Source organism: Catharus ustulatus, chromosome 2, assembly GCF_009819885.2.
Source record: "Catharus ustulatus isolate bCatUst1 chromosome 2, bCatUst1.pri.v2, whole genome shotgun sequence".
Lineage (NCBI taxonomy): Eukaryota > Metazoa > Chordata > Aves > Passeriformes > Turdidae > Catharus > Catharus ustulatus.
In genome coordinates, this window is record NC_046222.1 from 20080936 (window position 1) to 20102744 (window position 21809).

A 21809-nucleotide genomic window follows, 5' to 3' on the forward strand; every position below is an offset into this window, starting at 1 on the left:
CGTGCCCCTGCCGCGCCATGTCCAGCGAGGAGAGCTACCTGGCCATCCTGCGGTACCTGACGAACGAGCGGGAGCCGTACGCGCCGGGCACGGAGGGCAACGCCAAGCGGAAGATCCGCAAGGCCGCCGCCTGCTACGTGGTGCGCGGCGGCACCCTGTACTACCAGCGGCGGCAGCGCGACCAGCAGCGCTTCGCCGAGCTGGAGGTGGTGCTGCAGGCCGAGCGCCGCGCCCGCCTCATCCGCGCCGCGCACCTGGCGCCCGACGGCGCGCACCGCACCCGGCTGCAGACCTGGCAGGGCCTCTCGCAGAAGTACTGGTGGAGAGGTGAGCGCCGCGCGAGGGGAAGGCAGCTGGGGCACGGAGCCACGGGACCGCAGTGGGTCCCAGGGTCATCCCAGAGCGCATGGCACAGGACTGCGTCCACGCGGTTCTTGAGCATCTCCACTGATGGAGACTTCACAACCTCTCGGGGCAGCCTGTACCAGTGCACAGTCGCCGTTACTATTTTAACTCGTGTTCACGTGGAACTTCCCGTGCATCACTTTCTTGCTCGTTGCCTCTTGCTTGGCACCACCGGGGCCTTGCTCCGCGCTGCTGACGCCCTCTGTTTAATATTTATATACATTAATGTGGTCCCTTCTCATTCATCATGTGTCAAGGCTGACCGGGTCCAGTTCCGAGCTGATTCAGTCCCTTAATCGCCTTTGTTGCCCTCCGCTGTACCTGTTCCAGCAGTTACGTGTCTCCCTTGCACTGAAGGGATCTCCACGTGCCCTCCCTTGCGGGACCAGGAGGGGACGGTCACTTACTGACCAGTGCCTTTAAACGCCACCTCGTAGCACGTGGTCTGTGGGCAGGGACGTTGTGTCACACCCCAAGAGGCAGGGCTCACTGCGCAGTACATCGTGGTCAGCAAATCGTCCGGGGCTTCTTATCTGGTGGTGGTACTTTGAATATATGGAAATGTAGAGTACAGCTGTCCCCTCCAGGTCTTGCACATAGCCTGGGAAAGGCAGTGACATCTCAACTGTGCCCTTGGGATAGGATGATATCTGTTCCACATGACCCGGGTTAGCTTTGAACCTCATCCGTGTGTGTGGTGGTGTTCATGTTAAAGTACTACAGCTGCCAGTAGTGGCTGGCAGTCTTGCCACTCGTTATATTTTTCTCTTTCTTGCCATGAGCTGAAAAAACCAGACTAATTCTCAGCTGGGTCATGAGTGATATCACAGCTATTTAAAATGGTGGTGCCTGAACAGCAGTAATTCCCAATTGGGACTTTGTTTTGGCTGACTTGATACCTTATTCTCTTTGGATTTGGTGTTCTACTTTCAGCTACTTTCAGGTATCCATTAAACAATTGGCCTGCTTTTCACTTACCATGGGCCCAGTGTGTGTCTGTATTGCTTCTCTTGTTCTGCCTTCTTCATCCATTAGCAAGTCTGTAATTTCAGCTTTAGTTTTCCCTATTTTCAGTTGGAGGGATTTTGCTCTATCTGCAGCTGATTCCTCCAGTCCAGATCTCATTGGCTTGAAGATCTTTTAGTGTGAAAAAGGATTTGGCATCTCAAAGCTGATAGAGCCATTCTGGATGGTGGTTTCCTTGACTTTATCTGCATTCTCATTGTCTGCCCAGCATTGTACTGCTGTGGCATCTACTCTCATCCTGTGCCTCGGTGTAGCTTCTGTTCGTCAGGAGAGGGCATTCTGTATTCTTTTGGTCGTACTGGTCATCTTTATTTGCACACCTGTACTCTCTTAACTTCTCTTGCACTGAGAATACCAAAATTCATTCCATGCTTTCCGTTCAAGTATTATGTTTCTTACATGTGTCTCCCTTAAAACAATGTTTTCCCTGCCATTACAGTACTCTTTGGCTGCTAGTGGACAGCAGCTTTGGCCCAGCTGTCATCCTGAGATGGACGTCAGCCTGGTGTGTGTCTCTTCTGTAGCTGCAAGGCAATGGGCTGGAGAATGGCTCAGGGACCAGGAAGGGTGTTAGACTTAGATTTCTGTCTGATTTCAGATGAAATCAAGGAGATGTACAAATGTTGAAATAGGCATGAATCCCTTAGGTTGCCTTAAGTCTGTTTTCCTGATCCTTACAGAGATAAGTATGTAACAGTAGTGCAAGTCATGCTCTGAGTAGATGTGAGCCAGCAAGTCCAAGTCTGTCAGCAAAGCTTTTGAGCTGTGCTGGATTTTGAACCATAGAAGCCCAGCTGTTATATATGTTTTTACATTATCCTAGTAAGGAAACCGATTTGGATTGAAAACCGTGCATGGAAAATGCCTTGGTATCTAGAAGAGGACCCTGGGCTTAGAACCTGTTGAGTATCTGACATTATTTACAGCATTGCAGAATGTGCTGAGTTGGAAGGGACCCACAAGGATGATTGAAGAGAACTCCTGGCCCTGCACAGGACCATCCCCAAAAGTCACAAGAGTCATCCCTGAGAGCATTGTCCAGACACTTCTTGAACTCTTGGTGTTGTGACTGCTTCCTGGGAAGCCTCTTCCAGGGCCCAGCCAACTTCCGGGGGAAGAACCTTTTCCTGATATCCAATATTAACCTCCCCTGACACAAATTCAGGCTATTTCCTTGGGTCCTGTCATACTGTTGGGAAATCAGTTTATTTAAATTTTGAAATCATAAGCAATTGATTTAAATCAGTGTTAATAATACATATCAGTGTCTTTGTGTATAGCACAGTTGATCTCAATTTTGCAAAAGCTCTTAGGTGAACCTTCCAGTTCTTGTCGTCTTCAGGAGGAACAAGCCATTTGTGTGGGCTAAATGCAGGATTACAGTAATTTCACGAATACAAGCCGCACCAATTTGACTAAGATTTTGCTCCTAAACCGGAAATGCGGCTAATAATCAGGAGCGGCTAATACAACCTCAGAAGTGCCTGCCAGAGTGCTGAGCCGAGCAGCTGCAAAGTCGGCATTTTGCGATTGTTACAAATCGCTACTCTGTTGCACCGCGGGTGGAGCCTGGCTCCCTGTAGGCAGCACGGGGGGGCGGGGAGAGAGGCGGGGGAGCTCTCTTTCCTCCTCTGCCACAGCCCAGGGGAGAGACAGGGGGGGCCCGGCGCCGCCATTGCCACGGCCCAGGGAGGAGAGGGGGGACCCGGGCCGCCCCTACCGCGGCCCGGGGAGGGGGGGGGAAGCCCGCGCCGCCATTGCTGCGGCCCAGGGAGGGGGGGAAGCGCGCGCCGCCATTGCTGTGGCCCGGGGAGCCGACGGGAGCCCCGCGCAACCATTGCCGCGGCTCGGGGAGCCGACGGGGTGCTTTGTCCCCGCCCGCCGCCGCCACGGCAGGAGCGGGGAAACTCCGTCCCTGCCCGCCGCCGGCGCCACGGGCGCGGGAAAGCTCCGTCCCCGCCCGCCGCCGCTGCCGTAGGAGCAGGGGAAGCTCCGTCCCTGCCTGCCACCGCGGGGCAGCGCCGACCCGGGGTGACCGAGCCCAGTGGCAGCGGCGGCCGGCCCCGAGCGGCAGCACCGGGCTGCCCCGTCAGCGGCCCCTAGCGGGCCGAGCCTGCACAGCCTTAGCTCAGCCAGTAAACCCCGCCCTCCCGCGGTTCTGTTACTAATTGCATGCGGGTCCTCGCTGCGAACGACAGAGCGGCTTATATTCGTGTGTGGCTTATCTATGGACAAAAACCAAAATATTTGCCAACACCCAGAGATGCGGCTTATAGTCAGTGCGGCTTGTATTCGTGAATTTACTGTATGTTACATCCATCATTACCCTGAGATTATGAGACTAAATATCTAAATACCATTATTTTGTTTTAGCCTTAATCATCTTTCTAGGAAGGTTTACTTGATGCAGTGATGTTCTGTTCTATCTCAAATTAGCAGTAATGACTTAAAATATCATGCAATGGTGTGAGAATAAGAATTGGTAATAATGCATCAGAGAGGGAAAGTGTAGGTGGCTGACTTTTCTTGGTTAGTATGTAATATTTTTAATTACTAATAATCAATGTTTTGCTAATCGCCTACATACTTAGTTATTTGTTTATAGTAAATTAAATTAAGATTAGGAGCCTAATCAAGCTCTGTTAATTTTTCTTAGGTATTCTTAAGCAGGTTAAAGATTACATTAAAGAATGCAGCAAGTGCCAGGAAAAGCTAGATCGCTCTAGATCTCTCTCAGATCCTTCTGAAATGCTGGAGGAGCTAGGACTTGATGCAAAATCTCATGAAGACAGTAATGAAACAGATGATGAATCGAGTAACACAGCATCAATCCCAGCTGCATCCCCAAAGCCTGTGAAGAAGAAGCCAATAGCAAAGCATGAGCTTGTGTTTGTAAGTAGCATTGTTTACATCTGAATGGATTTGCATTTTCTGTTACTGCATTCTTGCTTGTGTAGTTCTTTTCCATTGTTGTGATAATGTAACAAGAAAAGTATAAATTTTGCCAAAGATATTGAATATGTAGAAATGGGATACTGGTGCATTATGTAATGAAATTAATTATAAGACATCATTGCTGGGAAATAAAATCACCCTATATAGTATGCATACAGAATCTTACAATAAAATGAGTGGCAAAATTGCCAGTAGTAAAACATCACATATGAGATTCTTATGGGCTCTATATCTTTTCCTTAATAAATGATGCTATACTGATACATAAAATTCTCGTTCGTAACTGCAGGCTCACATGCACGTAAAGACATTTGAATTTAGAAACTTTTTCAGACTGTAGTGTAGTAAAATACAGTCAAAGAGCTGTTTGAATGTGTCTTCCCATTTTTCCTGTCAGTTTTAATTGTGTTTGGAGGGAGGGTGAAACTTAAAGAAAGAAAACAATAGTAAAGTTAACTCTATATTTTACAGGCTTGAACTGGTTGTATGGTTGCAGAAAATAATCCTTTTCTGTATTTCAATGTGAATGCTTAAAAAGGCACAATCTAAATGTAATGAAGTTCTCAAATGTTGTTTATGACAGGTTGACAGTAAGGGCCTTGTGAAGCAGTCATCTTCCAAACATTGTCTGTCAGTCTTAAACCAACTGAATCAGCAGAGGCTTTCCAATCAGTTCTGTGATGTGACTTTGCTGATTGAAGGAGAGGAGTACAAAGCTCACAAATCTGTCTTGGCAGCCAACAGCGAGTACTTCAGAGAGCTCTTCATTGAAAAGGGAGCTGTCACTAGTCATGAAGCTGTAGTGGATCTGTCAGGTGAATTGCTGTGGGTTTCAAAGCTAGAAATCATAATATCCTATGTAAGGTGTACAGTATTTAATTCAGTCTTTTTTGAGTGTTGAAGACAACCAAATTTTTATCTTGCTTTTTTCTCTCTTTTAATCTAAAAGTATTTTGTGTGGATCGAAATGCAAAAGCAATCACTCTGATTTTGCCTAATCTGATTTTCCGTGGACTGTGGTATTTAATCTTAACATTTCTGAGACGCTTTTGATGAATTTTAACCTTGTTTAGGCATGTTTCCACCTTGTATTAGTCACAAACGTTAAAAAGGGCGTGAAATCAAATGCTTGAATACATCAGGCAGGTATGTTGACAAGCTGCTTGGAGAGTTAACAAATGCTAAATTGCTTCTTATTTCTGTGAAGCAGAATTATACATGTCTACTTATTTCTCAGACCTGGTACATGAAACACAGGAGACAATTCTAAAAGTAGCTTTATAGTGATGAAGACTAGTGTACAGAATATATGCTTTCTGCATTGCTTTGTCATTTATTAACTGTCTCATGAATAATAGGTATGCATTAACAATAATTTTCTAATAGGATGGTCCAGAATGTTCCTCACATTAAATATTTGATTTATTATTTATGCAACTGTGGAAAATTATACCAAATTCTTATATTTAAGCATCTCTATATATATATCCATATTTTTGTTGTTTTCAATAGCTACTTTTTTTTCTACTACAGCACTTGTTACTGAATACCTGAGTACTTTCTGAATGTAGCAGATCCAGAAAGACTTTGGTTCATTTAATCTGCTCCAAAATACTGTGGCTCTCCCAGCATCTTGAAATATTCCTCGAAGAATTTTATTGTGCAACTACCCAAGTTTTACTTAGTTATTGGAAAAGTTATCTAAGCTTATCCACACATAAAAACTACATGAGGAGGAAGCCATGGTGTAAATGACAATTGATTGAGTCCCAGTGATGGGCTTGTTATTTCCAAGTGTGTTTTGTCCCAGATTTCAGACTTAACTGTATCTGTATACAACTGAACTGTTGTATTCATCACGGGATATTTTGGTGTAATTTCAGGTCATCATTATTTGCGCTAATATCTTGTTTTATTCCTGGTAGGTTTCTGCAAGTCCAGTTTCCTGCCTTTATTGGAATTTGCTTATACTTCAGAATTAACATTTGACTTCTGTAGTATGGCAGAAGTAGCCATGCTCGCCCGGCATCTCTTCATGTCAGAAGTCCTTGAAATCTGTGAGAATGTGCACAAACAGATGGAAGAGAAACAAATTACAGTGTACCAAAAGGGAGATATTCAAACTGTAGAATCAACACAAAATCTAGCAGAGCGGGCTGAAGTGGAGATGCAGCCCATGGATGGTGTTGAACAACCTGAACTCACAGCCAGTGAAGTGCCAGTAGCTGTGAATGGAGCTCCTTCCTCTGCTGGGACAGAGGAGGCAGCTGCCCCCCAGCCTGACCTCCTGCAGCCAGAGCCTCTGGAGGCCACTGCAGGTGGTCCTTCCAAGCCTGTGGAACAGTGTGAAAAAGCTGAAAATTTCATCAAGATCCAGCTGGTGGAGAGCATTCCAAACAGCCTCTACAACAGACTCAGCACTGAGCCATTGACTGTGGAAGCTGTGGACACACAGAATCAAAGGGAAATTGAGACAGTTCAAAATCAAAGTGATCAAGCACATGTGGACTCTGCTTCTGAAGACTCAGAGTCACTCAAGCAAAAAAGTAATGAGCAGAGCAGCTCCAGTTCCCAGCCAGAAAACCTTGCTTCCAGCCAGGACGATACTTACAAAAGCAAACTTCGCCAGCGTTCAGTCAGTGAGGGGGGATACATCAGGCTGCATAAAGGAATTGAAAAAAACCTACAGAATAGAAAGAAAAATCCTAAATCTGCAGTACAGCAGGTATTCTGTCTGTCATTAGACCTGTAGTTACCAGAGTAATTTCTAAGCTGTGACAAAATTTTTGCAAACAAAATCCCAAAAGCATTGACTTGGCATCAGTATTTCTTCCATATTGAAGGTCCTTTGAATGCTCAGTGGCCACAGTCTAGATTGAGTATCTTCTCACAGCTTCTTATGGTTGGACAGAAGTTGTATCATCTCCCCAAAATTCTTAATGAGCTGTGAATTTAATTCTGAGCTCACTCGTGTATGTCAGTCACAAATGCATACATTTATCTGTTAGAGAAGTGAGATCCTATTTGAGGACAGCATTGGGAATGAAAAGTTTTACATCCCACATAGATCTTAAGATGTAGTCATGAGTCACAATAGTGCATTCCTGCTACCTTCTGATTGGTGTCAGTTAAGAGAAAGGTTCAAATAGCACTGGTGTTAAAACCTCTAGCACCTGAACATACTAAATATTTAGTAATTGAACTAGATCCAGTTACTTTTTTGTTTTTTCTTTCTCCTTTGAGAGCCTTTCTTCTTTCAGTGCCTATGGACAGTTGACAGTCATCTCACTGGGCATTCATGCATTTAGTTTGTGACAGTGCACTTTCACTGCATGATGTCAGTGTCTTCTGAAGAACTGTTAATTTCCAGAGGAGTCCTGACAGTTTTGCATACTAGAGCCAGCAGTCCCACGCACAGGACAATAATTTGTTATCATTGTGACACCCTGGTAGATAGAAACCGTAGCGTCAGTGTCTTTTTACGATGGACAGCTTAAAGCCCGGATGCTAAAACTAGCACAATCAAAATACTTGAGCAACCTATTTAAGCTGGTTGGAGAGCGCCAAGGTTTTGTTCTGTTTTGGGAAGGGGAACGTTTACTTTTGGGAATAGTTCCTGTTAGTGTGTTTTGCAGTTTTCAAATCCGGTTCCTTGATAGGTGAAGTGCACAGACCTGTGGAAAAGAAGAAATTAGTTTAGATGATTGCTCAGGATTTGACTTGGAGATAAATTTCTGCTTTCCAACTTGTTTTGTGTCACAGTTACATCAAGACAGACAGGGCTGGTATCACCACCAGCCCTTTAGCTGGCATTCCCACTAGTCCTTTAGTAGCAAACTCTACATGCCTTCTTTTAAAGACCTTTCTCTCATGCAGCTCTGACTCCTTCTTTCATAGACCTCTCTCTGATAACTCTGATTCCTCTTATTGGCAGCTTCACACAGTACTGATTCCTTGTCTTACAGGCAGTTCCACATAGCTCTGACTCTTTTCTTCCATTTTGCATGACTGGCTAACCCCAAGCTGTCCCTTTCCTGGCCACCTAACTCAGACTGTCCCTCACACAACAGCTTCTCACCATATCTGTCCCTTACCTCCTCACAGCACAGCCAGCAAACTCTCAGTCTCATACTCCAACTGCAAGTGCCTGTAACTGGTGGCCAGCTAACCCACTCCTTTATATCCCCCAAACTGATTGGGTAGGCACAGATGTTTCCACTCCTTGGTAGTAAGTACAGCTGCAAGTCATTGGGAGAGATTCCCTCCTGCACTATCCTTTCAGCGTAGCTCTCTAGAGTTTTGTAGCTTTTGGTGCTTTGTCTTGTGCATCTCTCAACTTCTCCTATGGCATGGGGTGTCATATAAGCTTTGGGAAGGAGATAATCTCCTGAGTTCCCAGTTTGGATGCTGGGAGAATAAAAGGAAAGAGATGGCAGGAAAAGTGCTGCTGATTTAAATTACAGTACTTGCACCTGGCATGGAGATACTGGGGATGAGTTGTGCTTTGTAGGAATTATTTTTCTAGCTCTTACTAATCATCTACTGAACAAAATTATTTTTTTGGCTTCACAATTTAGCCAAGATCACACAAGTTTTCAGAGCAACAGAAAAATTAAAAAAAAAATACATCAAAAAGTTTTCTGTGTCAAATTTCAGTTTGGTTTTCAAAAACTTCTAGATACCTCACTTGTTGGGAGAACAGGATGAAGAAATGGGGTTGTTTGTACTTCCTTCCTTTGCCTTATTCTCGGGAACCAAAAAGGGGCACACCTGATACAGGATATTTCAACCTGATCACTTAGTATGTGGCTTTTAAAGAATTTGACACCAAGTTTATACAAAGGAAGATGAGATTATCAGCTCCAGGTAGCACTGTCAATACCACCTAATAAAAATCCACTAGTGCTTTATTCCTAGATTAAAAAGCTCTAGGAAAGCTGGAATGCTCTCAACTTGATAGAAATCCTGTCTGGCAGTACTCTGTGGTCCTTCTGTAACTATCTCGTAGCTGTCACTTAGGCAGTTACTCAGGGCTGAAGAGTTCATTGTCTCTGAACTGGTAAGTCACTGTGTGACCATCAGAATAAGTTTATGGTTTAAAAAAAAAGTTTTTTCACTCACCTTGAGATCTGTATTTTGTAGTGAGCTGAAACAAGGTAACTTTTGAGCAACTAAGTCACCAAAATTAAGAAGTATTATAGTAACACAGAACACCAGTTTTTAATACAAACTTTCAGACAAGGTATGAAGAACAGTGCAGTAAAATTCATTCAGAGGTTCTGTTTTTCCAACCTAGGTTGCCATGAAGCTGGTACAAAGAGGGAAAAAAATGAAACAGCCCAAAAGAGAGACCACAGAAAATAATGAAGTGGAAGCTCAGCACAAATGCACTGACTGTGGAATGGTGTTCCAGCGGCGCTATGCACTTATAATGCACACACTGAAACACGAAAGATCTAAAGAATATAAATGCCCAGTAAGTTGAGGGTTTGGGGTCTTTTTCTGTGTAAACCTTCCTCCTTATGAAAACTAATTCAGTAATTAGTTCTTACTGCCTTTTTTTTGGTACACATATTTATTTTCCTTACAGATTTCAGAGTTGGATACAGCCTTGATCTAGCTGGGGTGAGGTAGAATGGAGTGCAGCCACTTGTCCTGACAGCAGTGTGTGACTTGCTGCTCAGGACAGTGTTAGCATGGGATTTGCTTTTAACCCTACGAGTAAATTTGTGTTTAGTCTAGACTGGAAGTTAGTCTCACTGGGAAGTGATCAGTGGTTCTGTCAGTAGCCATAAAATAAAAATTTACAACTGTTCATTAACCTCAGAAAAAATGGCTGTTGGAGTTGGATTATAGTTTTAACTCATATTACTTAAAACATTTGATTACTTCTGTTCTTGTTTGTTCGGGTTTTTTTTAATAATTTGAGTGTTCTATGCCAAGTAAAGTTGTAATATTTTAATATTTTGTGTCCCAGTTGTGTAAGAAAGAGTTCCAGTATGGTGCCTCCCTGCGGGCCCATCTGGTGCGGCACACGCGGAAGACGGAAGCCACTGCTGCAGCTCCAGGCACCGAGGGAACAGGCGTGTCCTCAGTGAAAGGGAGAACCAAACGGGAATTCGTGTGTGACATATGTGGGAGAACTCTGCCAAAACTCTATTCTCTCAGAATACATATGCTTAAACATACAGGTGTCAAACCCCATGCATGCAAGGTAAAGTCCTTCTGCTCTCTAATCAGATTAGTCATATTCTCTGTTACCAATGTTTTGGTATTGATGCTGTGCCCTAAAATTTATGTTGGTCACTTCACAGTAGGAAAGACTAGTGTAACATTCATGATGAAATTGCTTGCAGTCCAATGTTGCAATTATTATGTGGAGATGGACATGGCTGGTATCACCACCAGCCCTTTAACTGGCATTCCCACCAGTCCTTTAGTAGCAAACTCTACATGCCTTCTTCTCTTACCAAATTTCTTTCCTCTCACATCTGACTCCTTCTTTCATAGACCTCTCTCAGGTAACTCTTAACTCCTTACAGGCAGTTTAACACAGTACTGATTCCTTGTCTTACAGGCAGTTCCACATAGCTCTGACTCCTTCTTTCATTCTGCATGACTGGCTAACCCCAAGCTGTCCCTTTCCTGGCCACCTAACTCAGACTGTCCCTCACACAACAGCTTCTCACCATATCTGTCCCTTACACAACTGCATGTCCCTTACCTCCTTACAGCACAGCCAGCAAACTCTCAGTCTCATGCTCCAGCTGCAAGTGCCTGTAACTGGTGGCCAGCTAACCCACTCCTTTATATCCTCCAAATTGATTTGGCAGGCACAGATGTTTCCACTCCTTGGTAATCAGTACAGCTGCAAGATTCCCTCCTGCGCTATCCTTTCGGCGTAGCTACCCACAGTCCAAGAGTGAAAAAACTAGAACTAGAATGAATTTGAGTTGAGCAAGTTCATATTCTTGTGTCTAGAAGAATGTCTTCCTTTTATTATTCCTTTTTGTTTTTTTAACAGACCAGTTCTGTCACTGGTACAAAATCACAGGCTTGGCCATCCTAGTTCCCAAGAAATACAAGAAGCTTTGTTATGTTTGAAGTTAAACACCTATTACATAATTAGTTTTATTTGTCCTGTTCCACTATATATGGATTTTTTTAGGTTTGTGGAAAGACCTTTACGTATAAGCATGGATTAAAAATGCACTTAGCTCTCCATGAAGTACAGAAACAGTTCAAGTGTGACTTGTGTGAAAAGTCTTTTGTCACGAAAAGAAGTCTTCAGGAACACATGAGCATTCATACAGGTAAGTGATGAGAAAGGAAATACTTTTCCTTAGTTTGGCTGTTATATGCTGCTGGACTTGAATATTCTTCAGTGTCAGAGGAACTGTTTAAAAAAATAAATGGTAGTTTGTTCTTTTTCCTCTGGTCATGCAGCTGAGATAGAGGTAAGTAGTAATTTGCTGGTGTTATTATGCAAATGTTCTACACAAGAACAGGGAATTATGGTTGGTCTGTTCCTGTGGTTTTATGTACATGTTCAATGCTTGTATCATGTCGATTCAACAAGATACAGGCAACAGGCTGGAATGTTCTAGTGCACTTAATGTTCCAGCCTCTCCTTTTGGAGGAAAACATGCTAAGTTAAATCTCTCAGAATCTCCATATGTTTTACAAGATTTTCTGTACTGATACTGACATTTTATAAAGCCTAGTGTCTTGAAAGACCTTAGCATGTGAAAGATGACAATATAGTAATTTAATACAAGCAGAGTTTTGAAAAGTAGTAGTTTTGTAAAGGTTATCTGTGTATCTGGTTTTCTGCACTGGGCAGAATCAAGAGAGATACTCAGGATAATTTGTTCCTGAAAATAAGGAATTTATATTAGTAGTCATCACTTCTGTGTTGATGAAATGGAACAGAAACTTTTATTTTATGGTCTTTTTCCACAAATGCAAGATATAAGCAATTAACTATAAGCAATGCTGTGTTTCTGAAGAAGTTGCATAATACATAAATAGTTAGTTGTGGGTTTTTTTCACACAAGAGGGCAGTTTTTTAGGTTGCTTACTTTTCCTCACTAAATCATAGTTGCAGTGATGTACCTATGCTTAAAACCATGAAATATAGTAATTTAGAGTTGCTACTCCCCCCCTTGTGTATTATTGCATCAGCACGTACAAAATACACTTTAAAATTCCATCAGTGTGTAATTAAACAAACTTGTCTTTGTAGTACTGCTCTGATTACTTAAGGTAATTTATATATGCATTAAAAACCTGTCTCACAAAGCACTCCAGAGAAATGGAGGTCTAGCTTGGTAATATGTTTTGTTTTGTTTTCGCTAGGAGAATCCAAATATCTTTGCTCCATCTGCGGAAAATCTTTCCACAGGGCATCAGGACTCAGTAAACACATAAAGAAACATCAGCCAAAGCCTGAAATTCGTGGATATCAGTGTACTCAGTAAGTCAGGTGATCAGTGGTTTTGGTGAACTTCTTTTCTTAGCATTAATGATCCTAGTAATTTTCACGATTAAAATCAGCTCCTTGTTGTAGTGTAGAACTGTTCCACTGGCCTGGGTTAAGACTTGTAAAGTGTGAGAATAAAATGCATTTTTGTAAATACGTGTGCTGGAGAGCAGAGGTTCGGTTTTAATCTGTTACCTCACTCTAGTTCCATCCAGCTGTTCTCTAATGACTTTGCACTCTAATTGATGCTGCAATCAGTAGCTGTGTGGCTATACAGCTTTTTTGTAGGACAGATAAAAGAGTGTAAGGTTGTAAGAGGCCAAGGGCCTTCAGCCTGGTTTTGCCCTCTTGTAGTGTGATAGTGGATTGCAGTTTGATTTGCAGCTGTCCTGCAGAGTCTGCAATGACCTGCACTTGTGTGCAGTGTTTGCTAAAACATGCTGTGTGTAGCAGACAGCTGTGCAGGAACATTGCAAACTGAGACTCACTGACTGTTGCAGTTCTCTTGATTATAACACATGTGTGACCACTTCAATATTGCCATAAATGGCATTTATTTTTAGTATTAATGGCATTTATTAGTATTTAAAGGACAGCATTGTGAACTTAAACAAAGCGGAAACTGTTACTGAAAAGTGTGTTCTTAGTGCATTAGCAAAACATACTTGGATACTTTTTCCATGACCAAGCAGACTATAGGGAACCTTTCAAGTGCCCTGCAGAAGAGCGCTTGTTTATAATCTTTAATTTTGGAACTCAAAATTAGGTCCCTGGGAAGCTCTGTCATATATTAAGAGGAGTGGTACAATATGATTGCCTGTAGCAACTCAAGCTTTTAAAGAAACAATAATCTAAAGAATTGTTTAAAGAGTCTCAGTGCTGCTGCATGCTAGCAAAAATATTTTCTAAATTATGAGAACTTCAGTTCTGTCAGCAATGTTTTTATTTAGTGATTTTTAATGCTAGAAGTATTAATTCCAAAAATACAAAGAACAGAGCTAATAGGGTGCACAGATACTGTTTCATGAAACATACTATGGAAAGCAATTTTAGTTTTCATGGTGAAATATATTTATAAAACAAAATTTTTTTACTCAATGCAGTAGGGCCATGGATGCAAGAGGTCACCTTGACAGAGAAGAAATTTTGACTCCCCAGCTTTTTCAAAATAGACACAGTCATTGCTGCTTCTCTAGCAAAGGTATCTACTTTAGAGAGCTTCATTAAGCAATGACCAGATTTCAGTTTTTTAGTTTGATGGCTTGGAATGGAAACCTCCCTGTCAGGCTTCAGTCTGAACTTCTGGCCTAGTTGAGCAAAGCTGACCATGAGTTATTTTCCTAACATGTTCCTGGAAGTTTTGCAGTGAAGTATGCATTTGATTAAATTGCAGTAATGCATGACAGTGTTAGAGGGTGGTGTTTCCTTGAGGTTTTTACTTCTCTGATGGCTTTTCCAAATAATACAATCCTTGAGGAGAGAGCACCAAGTGCCAACCCCATTCAAGCCCCTGAGGGGTCTTTCTGATACTTTTAAAGTGGATATGCAAACTGAGGGTCCCTGAGAGCCCCATTTGAACTGGAGCAGTCAGATTTTCCAGCCTAGGAGGAGGTTGTTTGGGTGGCTCAAGGACTGTTACCTGCTTTTTTCTTTCTCCCTCAAAGGCAAAGAAGACTCTTTTTCTCTCCAGAATGGCCTTTATTCAGGCAATGTAATATCAAATGTTTTGTTCCTGTATGGAAGCTTTTCTCATTTTCAGACTCCACTGGATACTGTGACTTCTGAGATTCCCTCATTCCAGTGGTTGATACTATAGAAGTTCAATCATCCACTTTTGCTTGCTGTCATTGCTCTGCCTCTGTCCTTTCTTGAAGTCATGTAGCTGTTATGTTGTTACATGAGGAAGAGAGAGACATGAGCAGCAGAGTTTCTTTCAAAGGGAGAAACCATGTTTTTGATTAGAGGAACTCTGTAGTCTTCATACCAAGAGGAGCTGTATAGTCATACTGTAGCAAAGTATAAGTGAAGGGAAACTGTAGGTTAGCCTGGGTTAAGATGTGTACAAGCAGCAGGCTAAAGAATATCAATACTTTCAGATGCTTTCTTGCAGTATTATGAATTTGGATTGTTTTTAATTTCTAAAAAAACCCTACATTTGAGCATTAAAAACAACAAATTCCAGCTATCTTTGTGTCAGTCCTCTTTGGTTAAGGGAAGAAACATATGTTCATGTGGTATAAGGCAAATTTCTGATGTCTCCCAGTTGGTTTGTCTTTGATTATTCTCTGTTAAAACTGCAGAAAGAATATAGTTACTCATTAACAGACAAAAGGGTTTTATTCAGGTTTTATTCCAGGCTTTCAAATAAACTGCTGGGTTTTTTTTTTAATTTTTCCTAGTTTAGAATGGGACTGTGCCTTAAATAAGTACTGATGATGCAGTAGGTGTTCTTAGTCTTCAGTTGCCATTAAAGAACAGGGTCCCAGTGCCTTTCTTGTATGGGATGCTAAAACATGTGCTATTACAGGTGTGACAAGAGTTTCTATGAAGCTCGGGATCTTCGGCAGCATATGAATAAACATTTGGGTGTGAAGCCATTTCAGTGTCAGTTCTGTGGAAAATGTTACAGCTGGAAGAAAGACTGGTATTCTCATGTAAAGTCTCATTCTGTTACAGACCCTTATAGGTAAGAGGAAATTAATTTAACAACTGAAATGTGCTAATCAAAGTGAGGTTACAGAGATCCACAACCTGTCAACAAGGCGCTGCCTAGTCCACTTTTAAAGTGCCAATGAATTGATGGTGTCTGGTGTCTTGAGTACTTGAGGATGGATGGTGGCTTCAAATAGTGTGGGTTAGCTGCTGACCTGGGACACAGTGCTGGAACTAAGATATGAATTCCTAAGAGGATAAATACAATCAGTGAAGTTAGAAACTTATGTGATCTCACTTCTCTAGAAGGATAAGTGGAAGCTCTGTGGCTGTGGATAAGAGGAGGTATAGTTCAGTCCAACAATATTACTTCTAATTATGGAACTACTTACCACATAAGACAGAATTGCCATTAAACTTTGTCTACCGTAAATAAAGTGCATTTTGGCTTAAAAGACATAAGCGTACAATAGTAATTTTAATAGATTTCTCATTTAACACATTCTAGGTGTAATGTATGTGGAAAAGAATTTTATGAGAAAGCTTTGTACCGAAGACATGTAAAGAAAGCCACGCATGGTAAAAAAGGAAGAGCAAAACAGAATCTGGAACGAGTCTGTGAGCACTGTGGAAGAAAATTCACACAGCTCCGGGAATATAGGAGACACATGAACAATCATGAAGGTATGTAGAACACAAATAGTCATTGCATCCCTCAACCCCTAAAAACACAATGTGCAAGGGGGTAATTGTTTCTTTGAGTCTGTGTGTATCTGGCAAGACATGGAGGAGTTTTTTACAGATTCTCCAGTTCTATGCAAGTCCTGGTTTGGTAACTTGTTACCAGTGATTCCCAGAAGCTGCTGTTGAGGTCTTTCTAAAACTCCAGTCACGCCCAGGGACTGTGCCAATTTGTCATCAGAACCTGAATAGAAGAGGAACATTTTTTACAAGTGATTAAGAGGGGTGAATCTGGCAAAGAATTGGATACACTAAACATTCTCCATTTTCAAAGGTGCACACAGTTAACAAAGTACTCCTCAGATAGTAGAATGATTTGCCTAAGTTTAAAAAGAACTAGTGTTGGAAATTGTTCAGCTTCTTAATTTATGACAAGCAATAAACTATATGATGTTTGGGAAAAATATGAAAACATTTTATATTTTTGTTAAAGAATTGTGTGCAATTTTATGTTAGATGTAAAGCATGAAATTGATTTTTGAGTATTTGGTTCTTTCAGCTGATTTGGGAGTCTGTATATTCTTCTGTCCTACTTTGTTTTTTGAAGCATGTCTCCTTTTAAAGAGTTCTCAAGAGTAAATCTGACAGCTATCTAACTATTCAAACAGAGATTTTGTATTTGTTTCTAAACAGAGAAAGTGTCCTGTAGTAAGTACTTAGTGTAAATCTACAGTAGCTGTCACAGAGGAAAAGCCAGTAGTGAGATGGTGTTTGTCACCGTCCACATACCCTGTTAGATATTTACAGACCACAGAATTCAGATGTTATGAGATAAGATTTTATAAACGCCAGGTGCTGTATTTGAACACATGCAGTGTGGAAGAGGAGGGGTAAAGCTGTAGGTGTAGGAGGGTTTACAGAAGGAAAGGGTGACTCGAAATGTAAGTGACAAATACTGTGAAGTAAAACGTGGCTTCAGAAAGGCATCAAAATGATCAGAATTCCATTAAGCAGTGTGCACTTAAAATAATGAAGAAGCTAGCTGCATTAAAAGGGATCTTGAGAAGTTTTTAAAAGTGAAGTGTTGGATTGGGCTGGACACTTGAGGAAAATCTCACCAGTGAAAGCATTATGCTTGCATTATATTGTACCACAGAAACAATGGCCAACAGGCTCTCTTTCTTACATGGCAAACATCACAGTACTGCTGTGCTCCTGCCCACTGCTGCTCCTGCCACTGCTGCTGGTGGCTCTCTGTGAGCTCTGGGTGACTTTGCTCGCTTTCCCACGCAGGTGTGAAGCCCTTTGAGTGCCTGACGTGCGGCGTGGCCTGGGCGGACGCGCGCTCCCTGAAGCGCCATGTGCGGACGCACACGGGGGAGCGGCCCTACGTGTGCCCCGTCTGCAACGAGGCCTACATCGACGCACGGACCCTGCGCAAGCACATGACCAAGCTCCACAGGGACTACATACCCTGCAAAATCATGCTGGAAAAGGATACTCTTCAGTTCCACAACCAGGGGACGCAGGTGGAACACGCCATCAGCATCTTAGCGTCAGATGTGCAGGAGCAAGAAACTGAGATCAGCTTTGGTGCTGGTGAGGGTGAGACTGTGGTAGTGACAGGAGAGACGCTTGAAGCCATCGAAGCAGTCGCAGCTACTGAGGAATGCACGTCAGTCTCTACCCTTTCTGACCAAAGCATCATGCAGGTGGTAAATTATGTGCTGGCACAACAGCAAGGACAGAAAATGGCTGAAATGACACAGGCCATTGAAACTGTAGAAGTAGAAGTGGCCCATGTAACAAAGACAGAGCCAATTTAGTATATGAGAGAGCAAGAAGGGTAAGGTTCTGTATCTCTGAGAGCCAAGTATTTAACAGGTTATCTGAGGCTTTCACTAATGCCTGTTTTCAAATGGTTAATCCTCACTACTGAATGTTGTGATATTCTACACCATGCATTAGAGGGAAAAAGTACCAATACTCCAGTGGGCCAAGGCTTTGAAAGCTAAAATTTCTATATTGGCTATAACTTAAAAGAAAAAAAAAAAAAAAAGGTTAAAATAGTGGTTTTGTGTCATGCAGTATCATACTGTAACTTTGAAAAATAAAAAGAAGAAACATATAAAAAGGCTGCACTAAAAACTAGAAATACACAGCTATTGGTAGCTTTTTTGCTTGTTTTGATGTGCATTTCATCAGGTTTGTGAGCAAATTACCTGTATTGGATTCTGTCTGTTTACTCCCAAGACAAGGGAGGTGGTAGAATGCTTTGTGTAGGCTTGTGCTTCATGTGGCATACAGAAAAGCTGAAGCTTTTTTTTCTGGGCGAATGCACCACTGGTAGTTAGCAAATCCCAGTTCTGATGAACTAACTTAAATTCCAGGTGTGTAGGAGGCTTGTACAAGGTTCAGCAAAATGCCGTAAAATATTTTATGGATAATGGGCAGGGATCTACTGAGTCTGATTCAAAGTTCTCGAAGATGGATGTGAGTTTAAGTTGACCAGAGGACAGCCCACCACAGGGAGACTACTTAGAGAAGTCAGCTCCTTTTCTTTTGTAAGGGAGGAGTTGACACCACAGCCTCTGTGCACGGCCACGTTTAGCTCCATGTTTGTTTGGAAGCTATTGCCAGCACTGATGTATGAACCCAAAGCAGGCAGCCAGATGATGGATGCTTCTAATTTTGCTTTTGACTTGATGTAGAAACTGTCAAAAGAGAAAGGTCTAATGGCACACTTCTTTGGGAACTGAGGCAGGCTGATCTTCTCTTGTATTATATTGAAAGGAGGAGCCCTGCTAATTCTCAAGTAGGACACATGACAGTATCAGGGTAGAGAAATATAAAAATCTTATGATCGGGTAAAAATTAAATTTGTCTCAAAATTACCAGAATCTCTAGAAGATCTTTTTACTGTTGTTTTAAGAAAAATATTTCTAGGGCCGGTTGATACCTGGTGTTATACCACATAGCTGGAAAAATCCTTACTGGCTGTTCCTGCAAGTAAGTGTGAATGACAGCTGTGCTGGGCCCAAGTTTCCATGTCCCTGGTTTAATACCACAAACAGGGCACATATTAATCTTACGAGATGTGGGTTCCTTTGTTGCTGTGTGTTTTATTAAAGCAAGTAACAAGCATGTCTGTCAAGGAAACTGAAAGTGTTTTGCATGTGAACAATCAGAGCTATAGTCTTTAAATTCTTCTCAGTCTATAATGTTTCCTAACCAGGACAGCAGCAAGATACCTGAGCAGCCAGAAACTTGTAATATTGCAGGGTGAACAAAAATAAAGTGATGTGCATAAGTCTGATACCTGTGAAACAGATCCACTGAACAAAATTTCAGCAAACCCTGTGGCAAAGTAACCACCTCATTTGAATTAATATTTCTGCTTTACATCTTATTTAACTGTGTGGATATCTATCTACTAAGCTACAGAATGGACCGTTCTTTTTATACTTTGCAATTCTGTACATAAGCAGTTGTTGAAAATTTTTAATGTTTGAGTTCCTGTCTTGGATCCAAATTAATTTGTAGATGTCTATTTCAAAAAGTCAAGGTCTTATTTCAGAGAAATAATGTAGTTATTTATATATCCTGCACCCCTTTACAATTGTATTATTTTCTAATTACCAAATGGAGTAAAACTAAAATTAATATTAAAAAATATTACTACTAGCTGTAACTTGAATTTTTGTATGGTAAAGAATCTGGAGATAGCCATCCTGCTTAAAATTAAAGTACTGCCATTATGATGGAAAAAGATTAAAAAGAGCACTAGGTAAACTTGAAAATTTATTTCAATGTTTTTATCCTAAAAATAATTATGTATTACTAAAGTGAAGAAGTGTTCAAGGAAAAATAGCTGTAAATAGTGCTAGAACATTATTTGTATATTTAGTGTGTTACCTTACAAAAAAGAATATTACCGGCACCTTAGTTTAATCTTTGGTGCATTTATTTATTTTCCCAACCTATGGAAGAAACAAAAGTGATTCTGAATTTCAGAGCCTTCTTATCCACTGTCAAAACGCTTTTACTGACTCAATGATCTGCTGTTTAAAAACAACCACCAACCAAACTAATCACCAAAGGTTGTTTTCTAAACAAGATTCAGCCAGGAATGTCAAAGCTGAATGTTGTGGCACCCCTTTCCTAACATGCTGTGCCTTACCTTTTCAGAACGGCCTGAGGTAAGCAGGGAGTGTCACTCTTGGCTTTGCTGTTCCCATCTGTGTGGAGTTGCCTTATGTTTTTCTTTGGACTTCAGCACTTAAGACATTCACTGCCCTTCCGCAAAAGTCAGACTGCGAATATGCAGTTGGTATTTGATTTTTTAAAAAATAAAGTTAATGAGAAGTGTCCGTTCATTAAGTATTCCTAGTGAATTCCTGTACATAATGAATCAGATTTGTACATTCTGCTGTTTTTATTTAGTGTTAGATGTATAAAGTTCTGGTTATTTCTGTCATCAAATAAACTGAGCTCTGCCAATGAATTGCTCTTTCAAGAAACTTTCTCCAGGGAAAGAAGGTGTTTCAGATTCCTCTTCAGTATTTCACTTTCCATATACAGATTCTGGCCTGGATAGTTCTAGTAACACCTGGTTTTAAATTTTTGCTTAAGGCTCAAAGAATTATATTGTATGAGGAAAGGAAACACACTGCCCTCCTGAATTGTGTCAGAACTTGGCTGTACAAGAGCACAGTGCTAATGAAACACTGTGTGTATTGGTACTGAAATCCTTTGGCTGCAAGTCCTCGGGATGGCTGAGGTATCTGCTCAGCCCCTGGTACCCAGCCATTTGGGTTTGTTTTAGATGTTTTTTCTCTTGACTTGGGTGTCCACAACACTGCACCCCAAAGCAAGCAGCAGCCAGCACTTCCATCTTGGCCTCTGCCCTGGGATGGATATTTGAGCAGGGGTTGTGGTGTGGAAGTTGTCATCCAGCGTCACTCTCCTGGTTGAAGGATGAGCTCTACAGCTGCCTCCAGGTCTGGGAAGTGTCCCATGCCTTTCCCTTTGCTGTTACAGGAACTTCGAGGCAGACCAATGTTGCAGAAAGCCTGATTATCTTCTGTGGTTCATCCTAAGGGAATGCTATAAGCTTTTTAACTCCTCTGTGAGCCCCTGTAAGTAACCAAGCTAAGTGTATAATTAAGAAAAAAAGTGGTGTTCTCAAAAGGCTGAGTGCTGAAGGAGTAAGGTAGGGTTCTGTTGAGCAACTACTGCTCCACAGAGATGCAACTACAGATGCACAACAGCCAAGTGATGCATGGATAGTTTTCGCCCTGCTTTGTTTCTACTGGAGTGACAACCACATCATTCCTCACTTCTAAAGGAAGCACCATGAATTTCTACAGCACAGTGTATAATGATGGCATTCAGGAGTCAGTCTTACAGCTGTGGCCAACAACGTGGTGGAACCCCCCCCAGCATCTCTGGAGCAGCTCTTAATCAAGGCCTATTCTGCAGAAAAATTTCAGCTACTGCAGGCACAAGGCCCTGGTCACTCTGTTGTCACTCTGGTGCAGGACTGTTGGGGAGCATCCTTAAAAGTCTTGTGTGACCTTTAAAGGACTTGGCAAAAGGGAAGTTGTTC

At 41.9% G+C, this 21809-nt stretch overlaps 1 protein-coding gene across 1 annotated transcript; it reads left to right on the top strand.

Annotated features, from left to right (window-relative positions):
• The first annotated feature begins 17 nt into the window (after positions 1-17).
• On the top strand, positions 18-20705 carry ZBTB11 (zinc finger and BTB domain containing 11). The gene is made up of 11 exons (XM_033053579.1): positions 18-327; positions 4088-4323; positions 4970-5201; positions 6312-7111; positions 9683-9862; positions 10364-10600; positions 11555-11699; positions 12745-12862; positions 15396-15554; positions 16029-16204; positions 17495-20705. Exons 1-11 carry the CDS (start codon positions 18-20, stop codon positions 18025-18027), a joined length of 3126 nt encoding a protein of 1041 aa, XP_032909470.1. The 3' UTR covers positions 18028-20705.
• Positions 20706-21809: the final 1104 nt, after the last annotated feature.

Excerpts from the sequence above, each read along its gene's own strand:
- ZBTB11 (XM_033053579.1), top strand. The coding sequence starts at position 18 with ATGTCCAGCGAGGAGAGCTACCTGGCCATCCTGCGGTACCTGACGAAC. Across the intron at positions 9,863-10,363 it reads CTAAAGAATATAAATGCCCA|TTGTGTAAGAAAGAGTTCCA; the intron begins GTAAGTTGAGGG and ends TTTGTGTCCCAG. Across the intron at positions 11,700-12,744 it reads ACACATGAGCATTCATACAG|GAGAATCCAAATATCTTTGC; the intron begins GTAAGTGATGAG and ends TGTTTTCGCTAG.